General features: G+C 41.0%; 1 protein-coding gene across 1 annotated transcript in view; it reads left to right on the top strand.

Annotated features, from left to right (window-relative positions):
- Positions 1–13,049, top strand: part of CHCHD3 (coiled-coil-helix-coiled-coil-helix domain containing 3) — a 271,951-nt gene that overhangs the window by 2,709 nt on the left and 256,193 nt on the right. The window contains exon 2 of the mRNA XM_054564249.1: positions 10,307–10,394. Within this exon, the coding sequence (XP_054420224.1) occupies positions 10,307–10,394 (88 nt within the window). The remainder of the gene's footprint in view (positions 1–10,306; positions 10,395–13,049) is intronic.

Raw genomic sequence — 13,049 nt, 5'->3', positions numbered from 1 at the left:
GTTTCCAGATCTTGGCTATTGCAAACCATGCTGCTGTGAACATAGGGGTGCATATAGTCTTTCAAATTGGTGTTTTCTGGATTTTTGGGGTATATACCCAGAAGTGGGATTGCTGATTCAAAAGGCAGTTCCATTTTTAATATTTTGAGAAAATGTTGTACTGTTTTCCACAGTGGCTGTATTCCCACCAACAGTGCACGAGAGTTTCCATTTCTCCACATCCTTGCCAGCACTTTTGTTGATTTATTGATGATAGCCATTCTGACAAGTGTGAGTTAATATCTCATTGTAGTTTTAATTTGCATTTCTCTGATGATCAGGGATATAGAGCATTTTTTCATGTATTTATTGGTCATCTGTATGTCCTCTTTGGTGAAGTGTCCATTCAGGTCTTTTGCTCATTTTTTAATTGGATTATCTTCCTGCTGTTGAGTTGTATAAGTGCTTTATATATTTTGCAGATTAACCCCTTATCAGATGTATCATTGGTTAATATGTTGTCCCATACAGTGGATTCCATTTTCATTTTGTTGATAGTTTCCTTTGCTGTGCAGAAGCTTTTTAGTTTGATATAGTCCCATGTGTTTATTTTTCTCTTTGTTTCTCTTGCCCTTGAAGACATATTGGCAAAAACATTGCTGTGAGAAATGTCTGAGATTTTACTGCCTTTGTTTTCTTCTAGGATTTTTACGGTTTTGAATAACATTTAAGTCTTTACTCATTTTGAGTTTATTTTTGTGTATGGTGTAGGAAGGTGGTCTCATTTCACTTTTTGGCACATACCTGTCTATTTTTCCCAACACCATTTATTGAATAGACTATCTTTACCTTATTACATGTTCTTGCCTCCTTTTTCAAATATTTATTGACCATAAGGTGTAGATTTATTTGTGGACTCTATTCTGTTTCATTGATCTATATGTCTGTTTTTTTGCCATGCTCTTTTGGTTACTTTGGCCTTGTACAACAGTATAGTTTGACATTAGGTAGCGTGATTCCTCCAACCTTGTTCTTTCTCAAGACTGCTGTGGCTGTTTGGGGTCTGTTGTGGTTCCACATATATTTTTGGAGTATTTGGTCCAGTTCTGTGAAATACATCATTGTATCTTGATAGCAGTTGTGTTGAGTTATAGATAACTTGGGGTAGTATGGACATTTTAATTGTTCCTATCCATGAACGTGGGTGAGGATGTCTAATTTTTTCCATTTCTGCAGTTCTGTGCGTCTAGTGGCACCGTGAGTTTCTTTCAGCCATGCACACAGCCCATTGCATTCCTCTAAAAATGGCATGCCGTTGAGTTGTTGAGTACCCCAGGATCATTGAGATTTCTTCGAGGTCTTGGCCAAAAGAGCACCAACTCAGAGTTAAATAAACCTCAGTTTAAATCTCACGTTAGGCGTTGTCCAGGTCTGCGCTTGGACAGATCACTTCTCTGATCATATTTCTTCATCCTGAACTATCACTTCTCGATCGTGGTAAGATGAGGTAAGGTATTTAGAACATGTGGTGCATTTTAGATGTTTAACAAAAGGCAGATGTTACATAGGGTTCCTTGCACATCTAATATTCTAAGCTGCTTTGGCTGTTCTGTGTGTTATAGTGGAAAAAACATGCGCTTCAGAACCGGGCAGGCCTGGGTTTGGTCCTACCTCTCTGCCCGTCACTTCACTGTGTGGCCTTGGACAAGCCACTTCCGATGTGTTTCAGTGCTCAGTACACCTGGATAATGCAGCTTAATTGTGATGTTTAGGTACTCAGCACTGCTTGTGAGAATTTGACATGGTTTGTTAGTATCTAGCACAGTGCCTAGTACTTTGAGAGTGTTTAGCAGGATAAGTAAATTTATATGAACTTAAAATAATAGATAAAAATAAGACTATATTGTGTTCCCATAGGCATGCCTAAAGAGGAGTGGTCTGGGAAATGGCAGGCTTGGTTCAGCCAACCTTTGTTTTTCACTTAGCTTGAGACAGTCTCCTTCGCCCCTGAGGTGTGGGGAAGGGTAAGCAACGCTGTCAGTGTCGTGAGTAAGCCACTGTGTTTGCGGTAGCTCCGGTGATGGAAACCTGGTACTGATGGTGACCAGCTTCAGTGTTGAATTGCAGATAGGTTAGTGGAACTTGACTGAAGGAAACTTTCCAAATTTGCCCAGTTGTCTAACATTCATGTCATGGCTTATAAGAAATGGGAGTGTAACAGCAGCTCAGCAGACTCAGTCACTGATGGAGCACCAGTTCTGTGTTCCACTGATAAGGATAGTAATTTCATCTTTATTTATGTTGATATACAAAAAGTAACATTTAGTAAGCAACATGAGGGTTTGAGTTACTAGGCTGTGTTTATTAATAGATCATGTTTTTCCAGATTTTTCTTGCTGAGGTCATCAACAGCTAGCAATGAACGGACCTACTTACATTTTAAGTTTGAAGTTTTTTTCTCATCTTCCAGGTGTTATTTTCATGGTATTTATGAGTCTTTTTTTTTTTCCTTTATCCTTAGCAATTGATAGCTTTCCCCATATGTATTTTACACCTGATTCCAACTTTGAACCTGAAATAACTTATGGGTGAGATGAAAGGCTACCCTCTTGCCTTGCTCTCCTTTCCAAGTCTAAAATAAATTTCTTGTGATAGAAAGACCAGGCATTTTCATTATTATTCATATTGCATGTGCTTAAGATTTTTCTGAGCACCTGCTGGGCCTGCTTGGCAAGTATGCCTTCTACTCAGTCTTTCACAACTTTATCTGCAACATCAAGGCTGTGAGTGAGCACTTCCAGAGCAAATGTCAGCTTCAATGAGTATCATTTTCAAACTAATATTTATCATGCTTTCCAGGCATAAGCTAATCTCTGCAATTGGCCTTCAAGTTGCAAGCTGAAATTCACAGGAACCAGGATACTTATGTGGAACACATCTAGTGCTTTGGGAAGCATTGGCAGGCGAGAGAGCCTCTAAATGAAGAGATTATTTAATGTGCGATGTTGTTGAGGATCCTGGAGAGGGTACATTAATAGAGGCTATAAATCCATCGGTCATTGGGAATGTTAAGGAATGTTGTCCAGGTAATCAGTTAAGTTGTAGATGATTGGTCTCTTTCCATGAATCTCTTGGGCATTGTACCATGTTAAGCTTTCTGAATTTTGTAAGACATAAGAATTATGTTTTCCACTTATAACACATACAGAGAAATACAACTTGGAAACTACAAACATAAACTAAAAATTACATTATATATGAGGTCTGTCCAGAAGGTACCCAGCCATGTAATATGAAAAATAGAGACATTTATTGAAGAAGGTACAAGATACAAGAAACATTGTACATAGGACAATGACTCCTCAGTCCCCTTCAAAGTAGGCACCTTGGGGCCTCACACAGTTCTCCCAGTTGCTTTCAGCTGCCCTGTCGTATTTTTCTGAATCTTGTTGACGGGCTGAAATATCTTCCCTTTCAAAAGTGATGTTAGTTTTGGGGAAAGCCAGAAGTCGCAGGATGCCAAACCTGGGCTGTAGGGGGACTGAGTCACCTGGGTGATTTGATGTTTTGACAAAAAACCTCTGCATGAGACACGATGCATGAGATGGTGTGTTGTCGTGATGAAGCTGCCACTCACCAGTCGCCCACAGCTGCGGCCTCCTGAGTCACCTGAATAGTTTCTGTGGAGGAACGTTCAAGCTTAGCGCAAAATTTGATGCAGATTCATTGCTTTATTGCTCAGTCATTTTGAATGTGACAGCCACACAGTACACATGCTCACTCAAAGGCGTTTACTGACTAGTAAGTGAAGTCATCGTTGTTCACGCATGCACGTTCCAGTCCTCTCTCCTTGGCAGCCAGGTTACATCGATGTCATGCAAACTGTTCTCATTATATTAACCATGGTTGGACTTTTCTCAGACAGCCCTTGTATATGGCATTCCCCCTCCCCCATGCCCATAAGTAAGTATTTGGGACTAATTTTTTGCAAATAATAATGGCAAGTATTTGGAATCTATGTCTTATGGTAGTTGTAAAGAAAAGCAGTACTCTCACAGAAAATGACCTATGCTACATGGAAAGAAGACCAAATGAGAACAGTGGGTCTGAGTTTTTTTCATTTCATAAGACACATCTGGAAGAAGACGAGAAAAACTGTTATGGAGGTGAGGGTCTGAATTGTTTCTCTTTCATGTGGTTCTAACAGTACATCTTAGAGAATAGCAGCCTAAAAGGAGTTCTCTTTCTCCTTTTACTCTGTCCCTTGGAAGTAGAAATGCTTTATTTTTATTCGTCTCACCCGGTCTCCTGTTTCTGAGAAAATACTGGATTGTGGGTTAGTGGGTGGCGTATTTGTCCTAATTTCAGATAAGCCCAGCCAAGGAGTGTGGGGAAAGATGAGTGGGGAGACTAAAAGATGACACACATCTTCTCCTCTTCCCTGGAGCACGTGTTGATGTGGTGAGTAGCACAAACCAAAAATTGGCGAGCCGCACTTGCACATTTGTTTTTAGGAGCAGTCGGGAACAAGGTGGGTAATCAAAGTCAGTGGGCTGAAGTCGGCTACGCTGGCGGGCCCGCTTGCCGTGGTCCTCCTGTAGAGTGGAACAGCGGCTCTTAACTCATGTTAGCTCCTAGACTGGTGTGAATCTGTAAGCTGTGGACTTGCCCAGAACAATGCAATGAACAGAGTTTTGCGTGCAATTCAGGAATGAATGCACAGACTCCTGAAACCATGGGGCTCAGGGTGTAAGTCTAGCATTATTGTGTGTGAGTAAATGTGGGTTATTTCACCATTTTTGGCTACAAATAATTTCTGCAAGGGGCACTTAGTATTTGCCTTGATGGAGATTCCAGAGGTGTCTGGAAACCAGGTATAGTAGCTATAGGTCTTTAGATAGGAAGAAACTTTTTAGGAGAAGTACCTGTTTAAGGAAAGGTGTTTCCTAAAGAAGTTGCTTCTTATACAGAAGCTGTTTATCCGGCCCTTGCAGAAGCTTATGTTAACCTTTTGACTCCCTTTTTTGGGCCAGTTTGTGTCAAAGAAGAGTTGTCGTGGAGCTGCATTTTGTGTGTTTAGCCGTGGCCAGCATCTCTAACTCTTGTCAGCTGCTTCACAACTGAGCATCACAGTTCACAGGAGATCAGGTGAACGTGCAGGTCTGCAGGTCAGCTCAGCGGGGATTATTAACTGGAGATTCGAAGGATAACATGGCTGTTGCCTTGTACCAGCTTAGCTGGGAGTGGGCCGAGGCGCTAAATCCACAGCGGGCAGCCGCTGGTGCGCCGGTGTGGGGCCTGACAATGCACTTAGGAATTATTTTAAGAACAAACAAACAAACAAACAAAAAAATCTTAATAAGGCAGCCTGACAGTATGTTTATCAACTCAAAAAAATGAAATGTGCTCTTTTGGAGAAATGCTTATAAATTTATTTATAAAAATATAACCAAAGACCATATTGGGAAATGTTTCGAACTCAACATTTAAGGAGCAAATTTGGAGGCGCTTGATAAGCCACAAAAATAAGAAGGGAACAAGAAATAATTAGCGATTGGGTTGAAAGAGATACTGCACGTTTACTCCCCAAAGAGCACAGATAGGGACATAGGACCACCTCCTCTGCTCATACCAGGACTTACGCAGATGCTCCTGACAATGGAGGGAGCCCTTTTCTTCATGCGCCACGTGGAGAGGGAGCTCAGGACACACTCAGGCCGAGCTGACAACAGGGAACTGAGGTGAATGATCATTTGAAGTCTCAGTGTCTGAAGCAGTATTAGCAATAACTTGCCCAGATACTTGTGTAGAGTGTTACAGTTTGCGATGCACCTGTGATCCTCCAGTTTTCAGATGAGAAAAGTGAGGCCCATCGACGTGGCTTCCCTGGGGTGGCTGTAGCTAGTCGGCGGCCTCTGTTCTGGGCAGGCTTTCTGTTTTACTCTGAAGGAATGGTACTTTTGAGGCTGCCTTAAGGATTGGAGGGTTTTTGTTTTGTTTTTGTTTTTTGGTTTTTTTTTTTTGGTACCAATCATTTTGAAAGCAGCCCCAGACAATGGCAAGGCATGACTTTTGGTGAGAAGTAGATGAATTGGTATTTGGAGCTGTGGCGGCCAGTCTCAGTCACCGTGAGGGTTGGTAGCTTGTACTTGATTTGTAGCAAGCACACTCACTTCTGATGAGGTATACATGTATAGTGTAGTTGTAGTTTTGTGACTTTGGCCTGAAATATAGAAATATAAATTCAAATGTAAAATTATGTTTGCCATATTAGCTTTATATATATTAGCTTTAAAAACAAGTTATATTAGATATCTAATATATAGTATATATTGTAGATAACCATATATAACACATGGTGATACATAGTATATATAACATATGACAATGTAAAATATACATTGTATAGCATATTATATTAATATAAATATAGAGTACATGATATAGCCATTAAAATAGCTTTGACATTCTAAAACTTAATAAGGTTCATTTTTACCCCCTTTAGAGGAAGTGGTATTTTTTATTTTATCATGTGGAGTTGAGGAGTGTATTGTTGAATAGTAGAGAAAGCACTGGAGTAGAGATTGGGGTTATTGCTTGTGGCCCTGATGCTACCAGTAACTGGGCGTTACTCAGGGTCTCTTTTTTTTCTCACCTGTAAATCGAGAGGATCAGAGTCAGGGTTACAGGGTTTCCCCTAAGCTGTAGCTGAGCTTTGCGATGAGTTTCAGCAACAATCTCAGTGGCTTCCATTTGTTAGAGAAAATGCACCAGGCCCTGGCACTCCCCTTTCTAACCTGCTCTTCTCTTGCAGGGAAGGGGTTATGGGTTTTCCTTCAGAGATCCCAGCCGTTGAGCTGGGGTCTTTCCCTTCTCTGTCTTACCACCGTTCTGGTTTGGATCCTGATATGTGAGTAACTGTTCAGGTACACGCTGTTTTGTTCACTGATGGACCCTAAGGGCCTCACTTAGTGCTTGGCCTAGTAAACATTTTTTGAATGAATGACTCACTATTATATAGGAAGTCACAGTTTTGTGGAAAGGCCGCAAGGCAAATGCTTGCTCTACCGCTGGAGCGCCATATTGGCGATTCGTGCAGTGTACAGTGTGTCAAAGGAAGGTAGCTTTGGTTAGGCAGACTTGGAAAGGAATGGGAACTCCGGTGAGAGAAGGCATTAGGGTGTTTGAACTGGGTTTTGAGAAGGGGCCGGGGAAAAGACAATGTAGGTATGCATAATGGCAAAGAGAAGGCAATACACAAGGATCCAGCGTGTGTGGAGAACAGGGTGTGAAGTATTCTAGGAAAAGGGATGGAAGCTGAGGCTGGTGCGTTAGGCCGCAAGTCTTGAATGCCATGGAAAGTATTTGGACTTTTCTGTCAACAGAATGTAACTATGGAAGGATTTGAAGCAGAGAGTTATGTAATCAGGTTTGCATTTTGGGAGGATTATCGGGGGGAAACGTGATGGGAAAAGAGATGATGGATTCATTAAATATTTAGGGGCTGAGGAAGTCATGGCTCAGAGAACAAGGGAGGGAGAAGAGTTGAGGACTATCCTATGCTTTGATTTAGGAGACTGGATAGAGGTGGTCTCACTAACGAGGTAAGGAAGGCAAGAGGAAAGAGAGACGTTTTTCGCACACATGAGTTCTGTTTGGGACACACTGAGTTTGAGATGCTTGTGGTCTGAGGGGGAGGTTTCTGTTAGGCAGTTCAGTGCGTGGGTTTGCCTTTCGGGAGGCAGGTCTTGGCTGGAGACAGTGGATTTAGAACTCACTCATCTATCAAGGACAGTGAAAAATGAAGGGAGTGGGTGAGAGTGCCAACAAGGGCGCGTGGGTGAGGAGAAGATAAAGGCAAAGAGCAGCATGTGGGGTCCCCTGGCATGTAGGGTAGACAGGAGAGGGGGTTCCAGCAAAAGCGCTAGCAGGTGACCAGAGTCCTAGCACACCCAGGACTGTGGGCTCTCAGAAAAGCCAAGGGAGGGCTTTCCAGAAGAAGGTAGCGACCAAGGGTGTTAGATGCTAAAGGGGAGCCACGTAACTGAAGTGCTTTATAAATAGAGATAGAAAAGATACCTCTTTATATAAATATAAACACAAAAGGCTATTGATTTGGTCAGTGGTGACTTTTACCAGAACACTTTCACTGCTGTATTGGGTTGCAAAGCCAGGGAGTGGTGAGTTAGGGAAGAGGGAATTGGAAGAAGGTCCTTGCAGATCCGGGAGGGGATCACCCAGGTGCCTGACGCAGGGCCCTGGGTGTTCTTGACGACTCCGGCTGTGCCCCCTTGTCTCGGCGGACGCTGAGTCCGGTGAGAAGGGGATGCCTGCCTGCGGCCTGCAGACGCGGCTTTCTGGGCTTGAATCCTGGCTTCGTTGCTACTGAACTGTAAAATGCAGGGCAGGTTATTAAATCTGGCTGTGCTTTAGTTTCCTCACCTATCCAATGGCGATGAGAAAAGTATCTTACAGTATTGTTAAGCATTAAACGAGTAAAGTGCTTAGTTTAGTGAAGTGCCTGGCACGTAACAGGCACTCAGTGAATGTTAGCTACGTTGAATCCGAGCTATCTTGACCGTGTTCTCCTTGGATTACTGTAATAGCTTTTTTCCCCCTGAACTTTTTCATGGTATAATTTACATGTTGTAAAATTCATCTGCTTTCTGTGCACAACACTTCCTAATCATAAGTTTACCAAATTGTGCAGCCATCACCACAGTTCAGTTTTAGGACATTTTCGTCGCCCCAGTAAGCTCTCGTGCCCACTTACAGGTGACCCCCACTCCCAGCCCCGCCTGAGGCGACCATTGATCTCCTGTCTGTCTAAATAGAGTTGCCTTTTCTTGGGAGTTCATGGAAATGGAATTATACAATATGAGGCCTTTTGTATCTGGCTTCCTTCCTTTTGATTGCTCTTTAGGTTTTTCTGTGTTGTAGCATATATCAGAACTTCATTTCTTTTTATTGCTGAATTGTATTCCACAGTATGGATGTATAATGTTTTGTTTATCCATTTACCAGTAGATGGACATTTGTTTGTTTCCAATCTTGCTATTGTGAATAATGATGCTATGAACATTCCTGTGTTCGTCTTTGTGTGGACATATGCTTAATGGCTTCTTAATTGGTCCTCCTGCTTCTGTCCTTGTCCCCGTCCAATCTGCTCTATACAGTGTATCAAGAATGATCGTTCTAAAATGTCAATCCGATTGTGTCGTTACCCTGCTCACAATCCTGCAGTGGTGCCCACGTGCCCCCAGGATCGAGTTCAAACCCGTTAACTTGAAGGGTATTCAAAACCTAAAACCTTATTTCTCTTTCACTAAGCCCTCTCTCCAGCTTCCTGCTTCAGCTGTTCTTTTATTCATCCATATTATTTCATTCATTTATTTAACCATTTATTCAGTTAACCAGGCTTTCTGAGCTGTTGGGGATATCAGCAGACAGGACAGCCACAGGCTTGCTTTCATGGAGCTTGCTTTCTAGTGTGAAAGGCAGATTGTAAACAAGAAAGCGTCAGATAGTGGTAAGTGCTAGAAAGAAAATGAAAAAGGATGATATGATAGAATGGGGGTGCCGATGACTCAAATCTCCAAGCCCGGGAGTTCCTCAGAGCCTGTGCCTTAATGTCAACTGTACTGGTTATCCACTTGATGTCTAATGGGGGTAAGCTCTGTTTTCCCTTAAACCTTCACAAGTAGGTGCCCTGCCCGCATGCTTTCTGAGTACTTCCATCACAGGCTGACTTGAGTAACACCCTTCCCATCATATTTAAATGTATAACTATTGTCTGTCTCTTCTACTCCCTTTAAGCGACTTGATAACTGTTGAGCGCCTAACGTCTAGCCTAGTTCCTGGCACGCAGTGGGTGCATAGTAAAATCTTTTGAAAGACTGATCGTGGTTTTAGCCTTGAACAGGAGGGAGGACCTGGCATTTCCTTTGGGGCTGGAGGGAAGGACGGAGGTAAGGCCTGTTGTACGAGTAAATTAATTTGTAGGATTAGGGAAAGAAAGTTGAAGGGGTTCTGGTGGCTTACATTTTCTCAGATTACAATTTAATGCACAGTACAAAATAAGGAGAAGAGTTATTTATAATGAGCAATTAGCAGCACATTAGAAGAAATAAAAAGTCGTGCTGTGGGGTGCATCTTGAAGTCTTAAAACTGTTCTTACTTGCTTTTAGTTTTATAGCTATTAGATTTAGCTTAATTTCTTTAGGTCATTCGTCACACGTATTGATATAGATGATTAAATTACTTGGATGCTATTGTACTGTTCTCTTGTTCTTTTATAATTGATTTTATTTTGATGTTGCTTTTGCAGCTTTCGGAAAATGTGATTGATCGGATGAAGGAAACGTCTCCGTCAGGCTCGAAGTCTCCGCGGTATTCTGGTGCTTATGGTGCAGCAGGTATTGCAGAATCTTAATTTTAGAATTTTTAGCAGACAGACTAGAGGTGGTGAAAATTCACTTGATAGTCAAGATCCTTGGCACTTTTGTCTTTTGTTATTTGGAGGTTTGACATTTTCTAGGGAATATTAGAAATCAGGATGAGGATTTCTTTTAAGAGGTTTTGCACTAGTGACTCTACTTTCAAACAGTGTTTTGGAAAATTTTTTTTTTCTCATTCAGCTCCTGAATCCTCTGTTAGGCTTTGGAAGGTTACCTCATATCTTTTTGTGTAAAGTGGATTACTTACAGAGATATTAAAGTTTCTAGTAAATATTTTATAAAAAACATTGAACTTAGAAAATAATTGATTTACTATTTCTAAATTGTAAACTGTCTCCAATGATTTTATTTTTGAATAGATTTTTTCTAAGTTTATAGACAGTTTATTTATTTACAGTTTTAATTATTGATGAAAATATGTTAAATAAAATACATAGAGAATTGTTAAGCCTCATTTTATCTGTGGCTCGTGCAGGATAAAAGAGAATTTCTCTTTCTTCTTTCCTTCCTGATCCATCTATTCATCCAGCTAATATTCACTGAGCACCTGCTATGTGCCTGGCACTGCTCTTGTTGCCTAGTTTAATGAATGGACATTATTCCAAATAAACATTATGCTGTTTATTGGTAAAGTGGCAATGAGAAAATAGGATTGTTAATCGCAGACTAAATGAGAATATTCTGTGTTTATTAGAAAGGGGGTATTGTATAATAAATTTGGCTACAAATTGTGAAATACATCGAGAAAGATGAGAGACTGCCTAAATGCCATTCACTCAGAGGTAGTTGTGACCCTCTTAATAATCATTGAGTCAGTAGCTATGAATTCAGCTTCTGATAGGTTTATGGCAGAAGGTACTGGGAAAAATTGAAACATAAATACTTCTTGCCTTTTTGAAACTTCTTGTTTAGTGGGAGCATTCAGAAGGGTTCACAGTTCATTGATACTAGATAGAAAGTGACTAATCCCTCTTGGCTGGAAACGCTTTCTTTGGCTCCTGGGCTGCCCTCTTGGTTTTCCTCTCGCCCTACTTGCGTCCTCAGCCTAGTCTGCTTTGCTGGTTTCCACTGAGTATTGTCATCTGATTGTATGCCTTTTGAATCATTGTGTAGATGCTTGTGACTCCTGAAATTCCTTCTCTAGCCCTGACCTCTCCCTGAAATTCAACTTAGACATCTACCTACTCGGAATCTCCACGTAGAGATATTCAACTTAAAACAGCCAAAACCTTTTTTTCCCTTCTTCACAGTTGCGTCTGTTCTCCACTAGCCCCAAACCTGTTCATTCCTGTTTCCTCTTTTTCTTACTTCTTGTATACCATATTTTGCCATGTATAATACACACCCACTTTTTTGGCCCAAACTTTCAGGAAAAAAAATTTTTCGTTTAAGTTTTTTAATTCAGTTATTTGTTTATTTATATGTAGCTCCTTTTTTTGGTATTATAAAGGAATTTTAGCATTATTTTTGAACACATTATGGTACAAGAAATTTTATGTAAGATAATTACAAAATACAAGAGCAGATACAAGGTATTTCAGGCACTACTCATGTATAATGCGTATCTTAATTTTTCCCTCAAAAATTTGGGCAAAAAGTGCACATTATGCCCAGCAAAATGCGGTAGCTAGTCATGTCGACATCACCACCCAAATATGCTGACTAGGTTCTTTCACATCTGTCTTCACTGGTGCAGCTCCTGTCCAGGTAACCAGCATCTCTTCTGCAGACGCCGCTTCACTGGCTTCCTGCTTCTGCTTCTGTGTCCTTACATGTTGCCTTGCACACAGGCGCTTCAGCAACCTTAAAAAAAAGAAATTAGTTCATGTCGCATCCCCTTCGTGGACCTCAGTGGTACACAGCATTTAATTTGAACTGCTTTCCTTGGCCTTCGAGGCACAGCGTGACCGATTTCTTCCTGCTTTTCCAACATCATCTAGATGTATGGATATTTGTAAAACTGGGATTTGATCTGAAATATGATTTGTTCGAGGTAGCTTTTTTTACCTATTGTGCTAAGGAGATAGGATGATGATGATGATGATGATGATAAAATAATGATGAAATACTGATAAATAATACTTAAATAGTGTTTACTATGTGCCAGCTAGTCTGCCAAATCCTTTATATATTTTATCTCTTGTAGTTCTTACAACCCTGTGAAGAAGGTACAGTTATTATCCCATTTTACAAAAAAGGAAAATGAGACTTAAAGTGATTAATTGACTTGCCCACAGACACACAGCTGGTAAGCAGTGAAGGTGATAGTTGAATTGAGTCCGTTAGACTCCAGAGCAAGTGCTGTTAAGCACCCTGTTTTATTATAATTTGAATGATGCCTTGCTTCCCTTGCAGAAGGGATGTGACAGAAGCTAGTTGGAGGGACAAAGCTGTCTTTTAGTGATGCTCTGCTTGATTTCAGGATAGAACCTTCTATCTATAAGTGATGGTTGATTCTTCTAGGTTGGGGTTTTTTTTTTTTTTTTGTATTGGTTCTCATTCAGTACTGAGTTGAAGGAGAGAAAGTGTTTTTCTTCTTGGCTGGCTTCTTCACACTAGTCCTTTGAAAGAGCGGGTGTGGGAGGGGAGGCTTTCTGTCAATGCCCATGGTGG

The sequence above is a fragment of the Pteronotus mesoamericanus genome, unplaced genomic scaffold (assembly GCF_021234165.1).
Source record: "Pteronotus mesoamericanus isolate MK-2021 breed Mesoamerican mustached bat unplaced genomic scaffold, CSHL_Meso_final scaffold_85, whole genome shotgun sequence".
NCBI classification, from domain to species: domain Eukaryota; kingdom Metazoa; phylum Chordata; class Mammalia; order Chiroptera; family Mormoopidae; genus Pteronotus; species Pteronotus mesoamericanus.
Note: the sequence above shows the minus strand (reverse complement) of the source record. Positions and strands in the feature narration are given on the sequence as shown.